This window comes from Danio aesculapii, chromosome 12 (genome assembly GCF_903798145.1).
Source record: "Danio aesculapii chromosome 12, fDanAes4.1, whole genome shotgun sequence".
Classification (NCBI taxonomy): Eukaryota; Metazoa; Chordata; class Actinopteri; order Cypriniformes; family Danionidae; genus Danio; species Danio aesculapii.
In genome coordinates this window covers 638,696-657,664 of record NC_079446.1, presented here as the reverse complement: position 1 = coordinate 657,664, position 18,969 = coordinate 638,696, and the positions used below count along the sequence as shown (strand labels likewise).

General features: G+C 37.8%; 1 protein-coding gene across 3 annotated transcripts in view; it reads right to left on the bottom strand.

The window, feature by feature from the left end:
• Nucleotides 1-452: 452 nt before the first annotated feature.
• Nucleotides 453-18,969, bottom strand: part of mprip (myosin phosphatase Rho interacting protein) — a 77,025-nt gene continuing 58,508 nt past the window's right edge. For 2 of the 3 annotated variants that reach the window (XM_056470126.1, XM_056470128.1), the window contains 8 exons: nucleotides 16,881-17,028; nucleotides 14,264-14,381; nucleotides 13,468-13,627; nucleotides 13,092-13,202; nucleotides 12,924-13,010; nucleotides 6,658-6,820; nucleotides 6,488-6,573; nucleotides 453-1,194 (listed from right to left, as the gene is read on the bottom strand). In XM_056470126.1, coding sequence (XP_056326101.1) covers nucleotides 1,123-1,194; nucleotides 6,488-6,573; nucleotides 6,658-6,820; nucleotides 12,924-13,010; nucleotides 13,092-13,202; nucleotides 13,468-13,627; nucleotides 14,264-14,381; nucleotides 16,881-17,028 — 945 coding nt within the window. In that variant the 3' untranslated portion in view covers nucleotides 453-1,122. Of the gene's footprint in view, nucleotides 1,195-5,300; nucleotides 5,340-6,487; nucleotides 6,574-6,657; nucleotides 6,821-12,923; nucleotides 13,011-13,091; nucleotides 13,203-13,467; nucleotides 13,628-14,263; nucleotides 14,382-16,880; nucleotides 17,029-18,969 lie in introns of all 3 variants that reach the window. The other variant, XM_056470127.1, reaches the window with a different exon arrangement.

The following is an 18,969-nucleotide window of genomic DNA, read 5'->3' as shown; positions in this document are numbered from 1 at the left end:
ACAGTGCTCACCTAATGTTTACACTCGTAATATTTCAGAGTCTGCTACTGTCCACCGGAGGTCGCATTTCGGTCACAGACGCATGCTCTGAGCGCCTTCCTGACTGAATGATTGAAATACGCTGTTTTCCAGCAAGGCAACCCGGGGTGCTGAAACAAAGACAGACGTTCCAGCACGTAATGCACACGTTCACAGCAGAATATCTGACTTCAGCATTGTTTTTCAGATAAACAAGAATGTTCACTGAGCATGTTTCTGAATATCTGCAAACATATGATGAAGTTTTTATGAGACAAAAACGGACATACAGCACCTTTAAAGAGGAACCAGCTTAATTGCAATAATATCATCCTCCAAGCAACATACTGAACTCAAACTGATCATCAGCCATAAACTCATCAACACTGTAATAAAACAACTTCAATAAGCTCCAGATGAGAATCGGTGCGAAAGAGGGTGCAAAAATATTTATTGCTAATAAACCTTGTTGTCAGTTTGTGTACATTTTTTGCAGTTTATTTACAATAATGTATATAGACGACTGGAAATGTGAGACAAACAAAAGAAATCATAACATTTAAATAAATACAAAGGACTGCCACTGAACAACACTACAGGATTTATCAGCTTGAAGAAACGAAACAAAAGAAACTCCCATCCACTTGAGTGGAGCGCTCTGCATCCTTATTTAATATAGATGTGTTTCTAGACCAGCTGGAACCCGTGCGGTCGTCATTTGGTCACATTCAGCAGTTAATAACGCAAGCATAATTAATAATGCAAAACTAATGAACGCATAATCCCATTGGACAACAGAGAGCTGGAGGGAATGTGCGCTCTTCTGTAGTGTATTTATCACTTCCTCCAGAACGTAACGAGTTAAAACAGTAGCTTGTTTAGTGTACGCACGGTTCATTAAAAACTAAAGTATTTACATTAAGACATGGCCATCAGAACAAAGGAGGTCACAGTAACTCAGACTATAAAACTCAAACTTCATACCATGTTTAATAGAAGCAGTGACCAGTGTGTGTGTGTGTGTAAGAGTGTGTGTGTGTCTCTAAGTGATTAATTACTGGGCTAAAATACGCTGTTTTATTAGCATGCAGCGAGTCTGTAGTGTCAGAAGTCCTTGGTGTCCTTGTTGTCGAACAAGTGAAGCCTCTGCTCCGCCGTCAGGCCTTCTTTAAGACTCTACAATCAGAAAAGACAAGAAATTCGTTATTTATGCACATGCAAAAAATGCTTTTCTTACTCAAATATGGACAAACTCTTAAATCAAGAAGCATCTTATAGACAAGCAAAAACATGGCCAGAAATCATGAGTCAAAATGAAGTAAAAGATAAACATTCTGCCAATGGGGTGAGATAAATAATAAGTTTTCTCTTTGAGATGTCATTACGCCGTTTTAAAGAAAAACTCACTTAACTGGATTAATAAAATCTTTAACACACCATAAGTTTACATCAGCGGAGTTCAGTCAGATGTACAGTTGAAGTCAGAGTTATTCGCCCTCCTGCATATTTTTTCCCTTATTTCTGTTTACCGGAGAGACGATTTCGTCAACACATTTCTAAACATGATCGTTTTAATAACTCATTTCTCATCACTGATTTATTTTCTCTTTATCTAAAATAACATTATCTAACCAACCTTCTGTCTCGCTACAATCCAACTCGCTCTTTAAGGTCTCAAAACTTAGGGCTTCTGGTAGTACCCTGAACAGCAAAGTCGAGTAAAGGAGGTCTAGCCTTCTCATTTATAGCTCCTAAACTCTGGAATAGCCTTCCTGATAACGTCAGAGAATCAGACACACTCTCCCAATTCAAAACTAGATTAAAGACCTATCTGTTCAGTAAAGCACACACTCAGTGCACCACATAACGGTGTGATACATAGATGTACTCCACACATCTCGTTTATTTACACTATGAACAGCAGCTACGCTAATTATTCTCTTTATTCTCTATTTCCACCTGGGGATACTCTTCCTGAGACCCTCAGACTATGCAGAGTCACTGATTTGATCCAAGACCAGTGACGAGATGATCTCAAGGTTTCCATAACCCTGGACCAGGCCGTATCCTGAGCAGCTGCTGTGTTCTGTTTAACATCATTTGGGAAATATTGGAAGAAGAATAAATATTGTACAGGAGGACTAATAATTTTGACTTCAACTGTAGATCTCAGAATAACTAAATATCTCAATGTCATTTGTTTTTCCGCTGATATGGTGCAGGACTATTGTAAATAAACAGAAAGTGCCACCAGTGAAACCCTGTGAGCGTCAAACACAAACCCACATGCTGTGAACCGCCACAAACTATTATTGTGCATCATTTATGTCATCTTACTGAATGGCCGGCGTCTGATGAACCATGAGATGACATGAACAGCCCTTCATCCACTATCAGCTGTGCACAAACACATGCACATTCAGGGATGCATCCATTCACACTCCATCAAAATATGTGAAGAATCAAATCAGTTGGGAGGTTAAATGCGTCGCGATATGAGTTTTGAAGCATTATGTTGACTCAGGATGTCAGAACGGAGAAACATAAACATCCAAGCCACTGAGGAGGACAATGCAGATCAACAGAATTGTTGAAGAAAATGTGCTGGAGAATGTCGGTGTTACGAATCCGCACAGAAGATATTTTACCCCAGACTGGTCAGGAGGTCAGTTCAACAGCCAATTCAGTTCATCAATTCCTCTATAGTGCATGTGTTTGGACTGTGGGGGAAACCGGAGCACCCGGAGGAAACACACACCAACACGGGGAGAACATGCAAACTCCACACAGAAACACCAACTGACCCAGCTGGGACTCAAACTAGCAACCTTCTTGCTCTGAGGCAACAGTGCTAACCACTGAGCCACCGTGATGCCCGCCATTGCAATATATATTTACAAGTTCCCAAATAACGTTAAAGGCATTTCACAATGACCTCACTGCTGTCAATGTTTATACTTGGAGATTTACCTAATAACACATCTAATAGTATATATTACAGCACGTTTACCTTTTTAACATTGAATTATAGAATGTAAATAACCTTAAGAATAATACGTATTTTAAAGTTTTTACATTATTATGCTATTATATAATCATTATATAATCAGTGGAATTAAATGATCTCAAAATGACAACGATATCGCTTAATCGCAACAACTTCTGTCACAATATACGGCACAACAAAAACGACCCATCATGACAGGCCTTTGTATATTGAAAATTTTCGGTTTTGCATTTCATTTTAAAAATGATATTTTTCCCGTCCCCCTTCCTTGAATTATTCTCTAAACTGGCTCTGTATAATACGATACATTAAATATATATATGAAGCAGCTAGCTACACTCACGATGCAGTACCCTCCAACTTCAGTTCAACGGAGCTCAATGCGATCAGACCCATTACAACGCAAAAAATACGATTGCTTCTTTGTCTTTCTGTAAAAACAAATGAAATAGACTGCGCTTCACCACAATTATTTAAATAAAGAAGAAGCAATAATAACTTATTTAAATTAGGACTGTAGGAGTTTCTCATCACTCCCTTTACAATATTTCCCCTTCAGAGAGGAGACACTTCAGTGCAGATTAATCCCCAAAAACATCAGCATGCCTCTAATTAAAAACAATAAATAAATAACACACAAGCAAATCAGCTAAAATGAGGCATTTACCATTTAGATTGGACTTTTATTTGGAATTTTAAAAAAAAATGCTATTTATTTGAGTTATTTGACAAAATATGTTTATTTTCTAAAGTATTTAGTAGCATTTGAGAAATGATAGGCAACGCAGTAGGTAGTGCTGTCGCCTCACAGCAAGAAGGTCGCTGGTTCGAGCCTCGGCTGGGTCAGTTGTCATTTCTGTGTGGAGTTTGCATGTTCTCCCTGCGTTCGCGTGGGTTTCCTCCGGTTTCCCCCACAGTCCAAACACATGGGGAATTGGGTGGTCTAAATTGTCCATAGTGTATGAATGTGAATGAGTGTGTGTGGATGTTTCCCCAGAGATGGGTTGCGGCTGGAAGGGCATCCGCTGCGTGAAACAAATGCTGGATAAATTGGTGGTTCATTCCGCTGTGGCGACCCCAGATTAATAAAAGGACTGAGCCGACAAGACAATGAATGAGAAATAATAATAAAAGGGCATCAATCTTGTTCTTTGGAATAAATGATGCAGTTTTCACACAGCCCGGTCATATATTGTGTAGTTGTGAGTGTGCAGCTCAAACCACTTGTAGGACACACTCGTCATGCACCAGGCACTTTATTAGTGTGATATTCTCCATATCTAAAGTACTGAATATTTTATCCTTCTTATTTTCTACAGCTGTAACGTCTACTCCTACTCCTATATCTAAAACTGACTGTGATTTTACTTCTTATTATACTCCACAATGTAGATTCCTATTGATATTATATTAGTCTTTCTTAAGGTCACGGATAGTTTCATGAGCATTTCAGTGCATATGGTGATAAATAAAAGTAGAACATGAAACATATCCTATTGTGAGATCAGTACGGTGAAATGTTTGGAGTGAATCGGTACTCCTGATGCCACATAATGCCAGTGGTTTGCTTGTGAATGCATGAATCTTCAGAATGGAGGAGCAGGAGATGCACATTCAGTGACTGTAGAGCTGCAGGATATTACTAAATGATGATTATTACTGATATTAGCCGTGATTTCAGCTGCTTTTATTAAGTGCTTTATAGTGGAGCGTGTTGTTTCTGCATCTATCATGTGTTTATGCCTGTAAGTGCCAACATACACTCTATATAACACTTTAATTGAACACTTAATGAAGTCAATGCAAATATTCCCACTGTAATTCTACATTTAGATCTATTGTTGCAATAGATTTCTCATCTTATTAAATATATCAACTAGTATTAAATCGCAAGCATTATTTGACACTTGACTGGTGACAAACAGTGGGAATAGTTACAGAATAAATTATATATACACATTTAAATGAGTTTAAATCCTTTCCCAAGTGCAGTTTGACAGAGCTCAACTCTAAACTATTACTGTGAAAATATTTCACTTTGTTCAAGAGTTAGAGCCAAATCCTGCAGAGACACACGCTGTTGGAGATGCATCTAAATGTCCAATATTTACAGATTATGAAGTATTGATGATCAGACTGTGCATTAGTATTAATCAGGTGTAAAACACAGCACTGGGGGTTTGGAGCTGCACTGTGGTGTAAAGTGTTTAATGATGAAGGTATCTCTGATGGTTTATCTGTATCGTGCAGCTCTGCGTCAACAGGCTTTACCTACACGGCTTTAGCTGTCGCAGGGCACATCACGACTCACTGACTGAGAAGAGGGAAGAATGGAGGAAACACACACACAGACACACACACACACACAGATAGACAGACATGCGCACACATACACACACACGCACGCACAGTGTGTTAGAGAAGGGAATGCGCAGAGGACTTTTGTTCTGGCACTTTTTCCTGCACAACAAACACACACTGATGGCAGATGGAGATTCTGCACCATCACAACAGAAGGAGGAGGAGGAGGATGATGAAGACCTGAGGAGAGCATAGTGTGCTCTAACTCTCCATCATCTTCTCCACTGGCTCCACTGACTCCATTAGTTTCTCCATCTCCATCACTACCTCCAATTTCACCATCTCCTTCCATACCTCCATCAATTTCTCCATCTCAATCAGTTTCTCCACTTCTCCAACTCCACCTTCATCACTATCTCCATTACTAACTCCATCTCTATTAATATATCCATCAACTTGTCCATCACTTTCATCATCTCCATCAATATATCCATAAATTTCTCCACCTCCATCAATTTATCCCTCAACTTCTCCATCTCCATCACTATCTCCACCTCCAATCACTCCATCACTTTCTCCCTCCATCAATTTATCCCACTTCTCCATCTCCATCACTTTCTCCATCTCCATCAATATATCCATAAATTTCTCCACCTCCATCAATTTATCCCACAACATCTCCATCACTATCTCCACCTCCATCAATCACTCCATCACTTTCTCCCTCCATCAATTTATCCCACAACATCTCCATCACTATCTCCACCTCCATCAATCACTCCATCACTTTCTCCCTTCATCAATTTATCCCTTAACTTCTCCATCACTATCTCCACCTCTATCAATTTCTCCATCACTATCTCCACCTCTATCAATTTCTCCATCACTATCTCCACCTCCATCAATTTCTTCATCACTATCTCCACCTCCATCAATTTTTCCCTTAACTTCTCCATCACTATCTACACCTCCATCAATTTCTCCATCACTTTCTCCCTCCAACAGTTTATCCCTTAACTTCTCCATCTCATCAATATATCAATAAATTCTCCACCTCCATCCACTTCTTCATCTCATTCAATCTCTCCAACTTTCTCCTCCCCCATCACTAACTCCACCTCCATCATCTCCATCTCTAAACCCTGGTGTCAGTAATCTCACCTTTGACCTCATTGTTCTCTCGGAGCGTTTTGCCGCCGCTGCCGCCATCTTTAATATATCCGGGTTGCTCTTGGACTTCATGATATCTGAAAACAAACACACACACACACAGCTGCATCAATACACACTGAACACACAGATGTTTGTGGCGCAGAGGAGACTGCACTGACCGTATCCTCCGCGATCCACGTCCTCCAGCGTTGGCTCCCCCAGTGCATTATGGGCCAGCTGCAGCTGCTCCCGCAGGCGTCCCAGATCCCGATCTGCTTTAGCCCGCACGATGCTCAGCTCAGTGTAGATGTCCTTGTATTTATCTGTTGCATATTTTTTATCCTACCAGAAGATGTGGCACAGGTTAATCATTTGATTCATGTGGCACAGATTATTTATTGAATTCATTTGGCGCAGGTAATTTACTATATAATAACGAAGCGCAGGTAATTTACTATATAATAACGAAGCGCAGGTAATTTACTATATAATAACGTGGCGCAGGTTATTTACTATATAATGACGTGGCGCAGGTTATTTACTATATAATGACGTGGCGCAGGTTATTTACTATATAATAACGTGGCGCAGGTTATTTACTATATAATGACGTGGCGCAGGTTATTTACTATATAATAACGTGGCGCAGGTTATTTACTATATAATAACGCGGCGCAGGTTATTTACTATATAATAACGTAGCGCAGGTTATTTACTATATAATAACGTGGCGCAGGTTATTTACTATATAATAACGTGGCGCAGGTTATTTCCTATATAATAACGTAGCGCAGGTTATTTACTATATAATAACGTGGCGCAGGTTATTTACTATATAATAACGTAGCGCAGGTTATTTACTATATAATAACGTGGCGCAGGTTATTTACTATATAATAACGTGGCGCAGGTTATTTACTATATAATAACGTGGCGCAGGTTATTTACTATATAATAACGTAGCGCAGGTTATTTACTATATAATAACGTAGCGCAGGTTATTTACTATATAATAACGTGGCGCAGGTTATTTACTATATAATAATGTGGCGCAGGTTATTTACTATATAATAACGTAGCGCAGGTTATTTACTATATAATAACGTGGCGCAGGTAATTTACTATATAATAATGTGGCGCAGGTAATTTACTATATAATAACGTAGCGCAGGTTATTTACTATATAATAACGTAGCGCAGGTTATTTACTATATAATAACGTGGCCCAGGTTATTTACTATATAATAACGTGGCGCAGGTTATTTACTATATAATAACGTGGCCCAGGTTATTTACTATATAATAACGTGGCGCAGGTTATTTACTATATAATAACGTGGCCCAGGTTATTTACTATATAATAACGTGGCGCAGGTTATTTACTATATAATAACGTGGCGCAGGTTATTTTGTATATAATAACGTGGCGCAGGTTATTTACTATATAATAACGTGGCGCAGGTTATTTACTATATAATAACGTAGCGCAGGTTATTTACTATATAATAACGTAGCGCAGGTTATTTACTATATAATAACGTGGCGCAGGTTATTTACTATATAATAACGTGGCGCAGGTTATTTACTATATAATAACGTAGCGCAGGTTATTTACTATATAATAACGTGGCGCAGGTAATTTACTATATAATAATGTGGCGCAGGTAATTTACTATATAATAACGTAGCGCAGGTTATTTACTATATAATAACGTAGCGCAGGTTATTTACTATATAATAACGTGGCCCAGGTTATTTACTATATAATATCGTGGCGCAGGTTATTTACTATATAATAACGTGGCCCAGGTTATTTACTATATAATAACGTGGCGCAGGTTATTTACTATATAATAACGTGGCCCAGGTTATTTACTATATAATAACGTAGCGCAGGTTATTTACTATATAATAACGTGGCCCAGGTTATTTACTATATAATAACGTGGCCCAGGTTATTTACTATATAATAACGTAGCGCAGGTTATTTACTATATAATAACGTGGCGCAGGTTATTTACTATATAATAACGTGGCGCAGGTTATTTACTATATAATAACGTAGCGCAGGTTATTTACTATATAATAACGTAGCGCAGGTAATTTACTATATAATAACGTGGCGCAGGTTATTTACTATATAATAACGTGGCCCAGGTTATTTACTATATAATAACGTGGCGCAGGTTATTTACTATATAATAACGTGGCGCAGGTTATTTACTATATAATAACGTAGCGCAGTTAATTTACTATATAATAATGTGGCGCAGGTAATTTACTATATAATAACGTAGCGCAGGTTATTTACTATATAATAACGTAGCGCAGGTTATTTACTATATAATAACGTGGCGCAGGTTATTTACTATATAATAACGTGGCGCAGGTTATTTACTATATAATAACGTAGCGCAGGTTATTTACTATATAATAACGTAGCGCAGGTAATTTACTATATAATAACGTGGCGCAGGTTATTTACTATATAATAACGTGGCGCAGGTTATTTACTATATAATAACGTGGCCCAGGTTATTTACTATATAATAACGTGGCGCAGGTTATTTACTATATAATAACGTGGCGCAGGTTATTTACTATATAATAACGTAGCGCAGGTTATTTACTATATAATAACGTGGCGCAGGTAATTTACTATATAATGACGTGGCGCAGGTTATTTACTATATAATGACGTGGCGCAGGTTATTTACTATATAATAACGCGGCGCAGGTTATTTACTATATAATAACGTGGCGCAGGTTATTTACTATATAATAACGTAGCGCAGGTTATTTACTATATAATAACGTGGCGCAGGTTATTTACTATATAATAACGTGGCGCAGGTTATTTACTATATAATAACGTAGCACAGGTTATTTACTATATAATAACGTAGCGCAGGTAATTTACTATATAATAACGTGGCGCAGGTTATTTACTATATAATAACGTGGCGCAGGTTATTTACTATATAATAACGTGGCCCAGGTTATTTACTATATAATAACGTGGCCCTGGTTATTTACTATATAATAACGTGGCGCAGGTTATTTACTTTATAATAACGTGGCGCAGCTTATTTACTATATAATAACGTAGCGCAGGTAATTTACTATATAATAACGTGGCGCAGGTTATTTACTATATAATAACGTGGCGCAGGTTATTTACTATATAATAACGTAGCGCAGGTAATTTACTATATAATAACGTGGCGCAGGTTATTTACTATATAATAACGTGGCGCAGGTTATTTACTATATAATAACGTGGCGCAGGTTATTTACTATATAATAACGTAGCGCAGGTTATTTACTATATAATAACGTGCCGCAGTTAATTTACTATATAATAATGTGGCGCAGGTAATTTACTATATAATAACGTAGCGCAGGTTATTTACTATATAATAACGTAGCGCAGGTTATTTACTATATAATAACGTGGCGCAGGTTATTTACTATATAATAACGTGGCGCAGGTTATTTACTATATAATAACGTAGCGCAGGTTATTTACTATATAATAACGTAGCGCAGGTAATTTACTATATAATAACGTGGCGCAGGTTATTTACTATATAATAACGTGGCGCAGGTTATTTACTATATAATAACGTGGCCCAGGTTATTTACTATATAATAACGTGGCGCAGGTTATTTACTATATAATAACGTGGCGCAGGTTATTTACTATATAATAACGTAGCGCAGGTTATTTACTATATAATAACGTGGCGCAGGTAATTTACTATATAATGACGTGGCGCAGGTTATTTACTATATAATGACGTGGCGCAGGTTATTTACTATATAATAACGCGGCGCAGGTTATTTACTATATAATAACGTGGCGCAGGTTATTTACTATATAATAACGTAGCGCAGGTTATTTACTATATAATAACGTGGCGCAGGTTATTTACTATATAATAACGTGGCGCAGGTTATTTACTATATAATAACGTAGCACAGGTTATTTACTATATAATAACGTAGCGCAGGTAATTTACTATATAATAACGTGGCGCAGGTTATTTACTATATAATAACGTGGCGCAGGTTATTTACTATATAATAACGTGGCCCAGGTTATTTACTATATAATAACGTGGCCCTGGTTATTTACTATATAATAACGTGGCGCAGGTTATTTACTTTATAATAACGTGGCGCAGGTTATTTACTATATAATAACGTAGCGCAGGTAATTTACTATATAATAACGTGGCGCAGGTTATTTACTATATAATAACGTGGCGCAGGTTATTTACTATATAATAACGTAGCGCAGGTAATTTACTATATAATAACGTGGCGCAGGTTATTTACTATATAATAACGTGGCGCAGGTTATTTACTATATAATAACGTGGCCCAGGTTATTTACTATATAATAACGTGGCGCAGGTTATTTACTATATAATAACGTGGCGCAGGTTATTTACTATATAATAACGTGGCGCATGTTATTTACTATATAATGACGTGGCGCAGGTAATTTACTATATAATGACGTGGCGCAGGTTATTTACTATATAATGACGTGGCGCAGGTTATTTACTATATAATAACGCGGCGCAGGTTATTTACTATATAATAATGTGGCGCAGGTTATTTACTATATAATAACGTGGCGCAGGTTATTTACTATATAATAACGTGGCGCAGGTTATTTACTATATAATAACGTGGCCCAGGTTATTTACTATATAATAACGTGGCCCAGGTTATTTACTATATAATAACGTGGCCCAGGTTATTTACTATATAATAACGTGGCCCAGGTTATTTACTATATAATAACGTGGCGCAGGTTATTTACTATATAATAACGAGGCGCAGGTTATTTACTATATAATAACGTGGCGCAGGTTATTTACTATATAATAACGTGGCGCAGGTAATTTACTATATAATAACGTGGCGCAGGTAATTTACTATATAATAACGTAGCGCAGGTTATTTACTATATAATAACGTAGCGCAGGTTATTTACTATATAATAACGTGGCGCAGGTTATTTACTATATAATAACGTGGCGCAGGTTATTTACTATATAATAACGTGGCGCAGGTTATTTACTATATAATAACGTAGCGCAGGTAATTTACTATATAATAACGTGGCGCAGGTTATTTACTATATAATAACGTGGCGCAGGTTATTTACTATATAATAACGTGGCGCAGGTTATTTACTATATAATAACGTGGCGCAGGTTATTTACTATATAATAACGTGGCGCAGGTTATTTACTATATAATAACGTGGCGCAGGTTATTTACTATATAATAACGTAGCGCAGGTTATTTACTATATAATAACGTGGCGCAGGTAATTTACTATATAATAACGTGGCGCAGGTTATTTACTATATAATGACGTGGCGCAGGTTATTTACTATATAATAACGCAGCGCAGGTAATTTACTATATAATAACGTGGCGCAGGTTATTTACTATATAATAACGTGGCGCAGGTTATTTACTATATAATAACGCGGCGCAGGTTATTTACTATATAATAATGTGGCGCAGGTTATTTACTATATAATAACGTAGCGCAGGTTATTTACTATATAATAACGTAGCGCAGGTTATTTACTATATAATAACGTGGCTCAGGTTATTTTCTATATAATAACGTAGCGCAGGTTATTTACTATATAATAACGTGGCGCAGGTTATTTACTATATAATAACGTGGCACAGGTTATTTACTATATAATAACGTGGCGCAGGTTATTTACTATATAATAACGTAGTGCAGGTAATTTACTATATAATAACGTAGCGCAGGTTATTTACTATATAATAATGTGGCGCAGGTTATTTACTATATAATAACGTAGCGCAGGTTATTTACTATATAATAACGTAGCGCAGGTTATTTACTATATAATAACGTAGCGCAGGTTATTTACTATATAATAACGTAGCGCAGGTTATTTACTATATAATAACGTAGCGCAGGTTATTTACTATATAATAATGTGGCGCAGGTTATTTACTACATAATAACGTGGCGCAGGTTATTTTCTATATAATAACGTAGCGCAGGTTATTTACTATATAATAACGTGGCTCAGGTTATTTTCTATATAATAACGTGGCGCAGGTTATTTACTATATAATAACGTAGCGCAGGTTATTTACTATATAATAATGTGGCGCAGGTTATTTACTATATAATAACGTAGCGCAGGTTATTTACTATATAATAACGTGGCGCAGGTTATTTACTATATAATATTATTAAATTATTAGGATGAATGATTGTCTTTAACTGCATGTTTCAACTTCAGAATCAGAATCCCTAAACAAATCAAAGATTGAATGAAATAGTAATAATAATAGTCTAAATATTATAGTGGAGTAGCGTAGGAATAACAGTGTGAGTCCAGAAGTGTGTGTGTGCGCTGTAAAGTCTCACTCTCTGTGCCGTCTGGAGCTCATCTTTCAGAGAGTTGATCTCCTGCTTCAAATACTGCACTTCTGACTCCTTCACCCTCAGCATCACCTGTAAACAGCAGCAGAGTGAGTGTCAATCCCAGCATGCACTGCAGAGAACACTCTTACACACATGCATGCACACACACACCTCCAGCTCGTACAGCTCCTTCCCCTGAATCGGTCCTCCAGCGTCCGCTCCGTCTTCAGTTACCATTGAGCGCATCTTGGTGATCTCTGCAGCCAGACGATTGTTGAGCTCCTGCGATACACACACACACACACACACAAACACACACACACAATAAATGTTTTGGTCAGTAAAGACACTTTGTTACTCAAGTTTCTGTTTCAAAACAGATGCCATGACGAGTCTAAATCAGTTCTAGTTTTTGGAATAAATGCATGCAACAATCAGTGTGCATTTACTGCTAAACATGTCCTGCTGTTAATGTGCTTTTACTGCAGAATCCCTCCCTCCTCTGGCATGCTGCATGTGTGTGTGTATTGCAAGCAGTGTGCTTGACCTGGTTGTGTGCGTTGAGCTCCTGGTTCTCCCTCTGGCACTGTCTGAGTGCCTGCCGCTCGGCCTCCAGCGCCTGAGCCAGATGAGCGTTCTCCAGACACTTCTGAGAATACTGCTCCGACAGCACCTCGATCTCCCGCTGATACGACACCAGCTCCTCTCTTACACACACACAAAATAACTAATTATTTATGGAAATCGTCAATGCACTGTGATATCGAACTAAATTGATGCCACGATAATCATAACCGAACATATTAGCCTCTATTAGCAGTTCATCTGAGACCAATGCAATTAAGGGTGTTTCTATGCATTAGCCATTCCTACAGTGCATGTAAATGATTCAGTGATTTAAAGATGCTGCAGTTTTTATGTAGTATGAAAAATGCACGACCTTATTAGATTGAAAAGTCAGATGAAACAGGTCTAAAGTGGACAAAATATCAGCTTTTAAACAGCAAACGTGTCTAATATTTCTACTGGTGATCCACTAAACGGCTTTATCCTAATACCAGCAGGTGTAAAAGCAGAAGTCTAGACAGAAGCTGAGCCCAATCACGCACGCACGCACGCACGCACGCACGCACGCACACAAAGAAATAAAGTGTGCAGCGGCTGCAGATCTGCTCTTGGCACAGCAGACGGTCATGCTTTCAGACTTTAGGTGTGCAGAAAACACACGGCTATAACAGAACACACACACTGAAGTACGAGCAGCTCTGTACTCATTTGTGGTCAATGCAGTAACTGTAATGCAGAGGTGCATTATGGGAGAAAGCGTGCAGATGAACACTGACTCGTGCTGTTTGTGGATCTCCTCGATGTCTGCGTTCTCTGTGCTGCTGGTGGCTTTGCGTGCTTTCTCCAGCTCTCGCTCCAGCTCCGAGCGGTGCGCGTTCTTCATCGCCTCGATAGCTAAAACACAAGAGCATTAATAATGAAACCATTAGTAAAGCCTCCTATTGTCTCAAATCTCAACTATATAGAGAAGCATGCAAAATAAAAATGAAACCTTTATTTATTATTGACTTATTGACACGTGTCATCATAATACAGTCACTACATAGAATCTAAAGCAGTTTGTCAGCACGTTTCTGATGACGACGTTTCTTTCAATGGTAAATTATGAAGACATGAACACAATAACACAGATTCACACATGCAAACACAAACTATAGAGCTGCAGGATTCTGACTAAAATGAAGATCAGGATTTTCTCATGATTCTGTAGATGTAAAGCTTAATTCCAGTAGGCTATTATTATTGTTAATTCTCAAACATACAGTAAAACAACACTAATAATATGAGGCCTGTGAAGGTCTACTGTATTTACTATATTTGTATATATACAGTATATACGACTGTATTTGCTATATTTACTTCAAATATGTCCTGCTTGTTAATTCACAACAATTCTGATGTCATCACAACAAAAGTGAAGACATCAGAGTACAACTATTCAGAATTCTGACGTGGAGTTATTATGTTTGAGACATATGCTTGTCATTCGTCACTGTCAACACTATTAGACCATATTATTCACTGATAAAGAGAGACATTCGTCATTATCAGATTCCCTCCTGCATCATATTCAACATAACATAGGCTGGAGCAGTGTTTCCCAACCCTGTTCCTGGAGGCACGTCAACAGTACATATTTTGGATGTCTCCCTTATCTGACCCTTTAACTTCAGCTTTTGGAGTCTCTTCGAATGTTCTGATGAGTTGATTCAGGTGTGTTTGATTAGGGTGAGGTTGAAAATGTGGACTGTTGGTGTGTGCCTTCAGGAACAGGGTTGAGAAACACTGGGCTAGAGTACAGACACTGTAAACCAGGGGTCTTAAACTTAAATTGGTAGGGGGCCATATCAGTGACTGATAATTCATAAGAGAGCTGTTTTAATATTGAAGCACAAACCTGATGTAATTAATGCACTCAGATATTTTTCCTTTTTGTTTCTTGTTGTACACATTGAAGGCAGAGTTTAAATTGCTATAAAAATACTACAGTTTAATAATAGGCATAATAATAATAATAATTATTATGTCCCAATCAATTGTTGCTTAACCAAAAGTTTAACAGATAGCATAAGACCGCAATAAGCAGATTGGGGAACTTTATTGACGTCACTGGCGAATGTTCTTCTCAATATCTTTCTTTTCTGTAAAACAAACAGGGGGAACATATGTATATATTCACATTTACTTGAACATGTTCAATTCAGCCAGCAGTAAAACTTCACTAATGCACATTATTTATACAAATCTTAATATGCATATTAGGAAAATCTATTAAAGACGACAATTAGAACCGATTATTAGCAAAATTATCAGATATTTACACCACCAGCATAACATGTAAGCCATGAAGAAGTGTTTGTACAACACAATACAGGTGGTATTAACATGATAATAATTAAATGACGCTTCAATATTTACCAAAATAGAGCTTTAGTATAAATAGAGCATGTACGTAAATAAATTCTAATGTTTAAATCAGCCCCAGAAATAATCTGCATGTGCATTACTCTCGACCGCACACTGAGAGAAACCGAAAGCAACTCGAATATATAGTGCAGTACCTTAAACGGCCAGTAGGTGGAGGGTCAAAACCACGAGTGTATATGCGACTGCACAACAATGATAGTAATTCACATATATACGTATTGTTGGGCTGAATCTTGTTATAGTGACGTCAGTTGCGGGCTGGAGGGAGGAGGAGGCAGGGGGAGGCGCAAATGGCATGCAGGCCGGCAGTTTGAGACCCCTGCTGGAAACAGTTTTTTCCATGCACAACACTGTGTTGACTATGAGAGATAAAACATTAAATGCTTGTCGTAATCATGACTCTAAAATGCGTATGATCATATAAATGATGTGTGAGTTTTCGGTTTTACTTTCACTGCCAAATGCACTCATGTCATGGATGCTGTCACTGAGTTCAGTTTGCAACAACCTGAATGTATTACCTGTTATTCACAGCCTATGCAGGTTCTGTTCACTATAGTAGACCTCACTGGCGGGAATGCATGCACCTTCTTGGTAATAAACAGTGCGTCAGCTCATGTATGATTTCGTAGCTGTGAATACGTCATTACATTAAGACAGAAAAGACATTTTTGGGTGAATTATAATTATAAATACAGCATGTGACACTTTTAACACCATTTGGAGGTGCCCATGTTGCTGAGCAACGTATATAAAACAATGTGGAGACTTGTGCGATGCCTTTACACTTCTCTCCTGACCTTGAATATATATATAATTGGCTGAATCACAGAAAAGCTGAATTGAGATCGTGTGTAGTGTCGAATCGAGATCGCGATATTTAGCAATAAATCGTGCAGCCCTAACACACACACGCAGACACACATGCATGTGCACAGACGTCTTGGTGTGTGTGTGTACACGGACCGGCGATGGTAGCAGCTGTTTCCTCCTCCAGCAGTCTCTCCTTCTCCTCCTGCAGTTTCTCCAGCTCTCTCTGGTGTTTCTTCTGCAGCTCCTCGATCACCTTCTGGTGCGACTCCTCCATAGCGGCGAAACCTCGCTCACATGTGGCCTGTGGAGAAACATGAAGAAATCAGTGACCTCTGCGCACACGCACATACGCACACACACACACACACACAGTTGAAGTCAGAATTATTCGCCCTCCTGTATATTCTCTAATTTATGTTTAACAAAAAGATTTCTTCAACACATTTCTAATCATAATAGCTTTAATAACGCATCTCTAATCACTGATTTCTCTGTGTCATGATGACAGTAAATAATATTAGACTAGATATTAGACTAGTATTCAGCTTAAAGTGACATTTAAAGGCTTCACTAGGGTAATTAGGGTAAAGTTAGGGTAATTAGGCAAGTCATTGTATAACAGTGGTTTATTCTGGAGACAATCCAACACTAATATTGCTGAAGGGGGCTAATAATATGGCTATAATAACAAATGGCTTTAAAACTATGAAAAACTACTTTTATTGTAGCTGAAATGAAACAAATAAGACTTTCTCCAGAATTATCAGACATACTGTGAGAAATTCCTCAATCTGTTCAACATCATCTGGGGAATATAAGAAAAACAAGCTCACCGGAGGGCGAATAATTCTGACTTCACGTGTACACAGAGACATACACACACACAAAACATTAATAATCTACAGCCACATGAGGGACACACAGACGGAGAGAGAGAAACACTGGGTTTATAAAGTGACCGCAAAACACCAAGGGCCCTATCATACACCCGGCCCAATACTTGTTTGCTAGTTTCAGCTTGGAGCAAGAGACGTTTTGATGTTTTGCAGCATACTTATTTAAATAGCAAACGCATTAGCGCTCATATGTGCGCCCATAGGCGTTCTGGTCTAAAAAAGGAGGCGTGTTGAGGCGCGTTGCTATTTTGAGAAACTATAATAGATTATTCAATAGACCAGAACAAAGCCGCTCTATTGTCCAGTGCAGAGTGCGTTAGTTGTGCACCACGCTTACACATTGCTTAATAAAGACAGGATGTACAGCAATGCGCAAATATCTGTACATATGGGGGGGGGGGGGGGGGGGGGGGGGGGTTCAGTTTATTCATAATAATTTGCTTTTGTATAATGTTATTATTATTAGCAGTATTATTCATTATCTGCATATTTATATTTGTTTTATTAAAAACAGCTTAGATTTGCCCACCTGTCAGGTTTTAGACCTTATGAGGCAACTGACTCTTAAAGGGAATGGGAGATGAGACTCTGAGACTCTTTATTCTCAAAACAAACCCATAACTCATTAAGAAAATAAAGCTCAACCCTTTTAGACCATGCGCCACGGCGCAAAGCGGATTTTTCCGTCCTTAAATTAGCAAAAGTGGATTCTGACACAGCCTTAATGCGTTTGCGCCTTGTGCTTGGATCGTTAAAACAGAGGCCCAAGAGTCTCATTTAGAAAACTGTAGATGGAAAACTTCCTAAAGGTGAGCATAAGGCAGAACACATTTCATTTATTTATTATTATGATGATTGTGGCTCATATTGGCCCACATACAGAAATCAGCAGATGTTTTTGTAGACCACCGTAATGCTTCTGATTTACTTTTGTACATGAGTGTAAATCAGAAAAAACATAGACTTAATTAGTTTTACCGTTGAGAAGCAAGACTTGATTTGCACGTCGTGACATTCATGTTAATATGATTTATGTACAATACAGTTCGTAAACTAATATTATCTTCATTAGCTTTTAGTAGATACAACCTATAAAAACTTGGAAAACAAGTGGGTCTACATGAATGTGCATGGTAAACCTTACATAAAAGTTTTTTTATTTCTTATTTGACGTTTAAAAGGGTTAGCTACCATCTTAAATTCATTTATACTCAATACTGCACTGAAGAAAAGTCATCAGGTTCTGACTGGGCCTGCTCATGTGATGATTTAAAGTCAATATTTAAGTTCAACATGTTTTACTTACAGTTTACTTACAGCAGCGCACCTTCTCTCATCTAATTAGT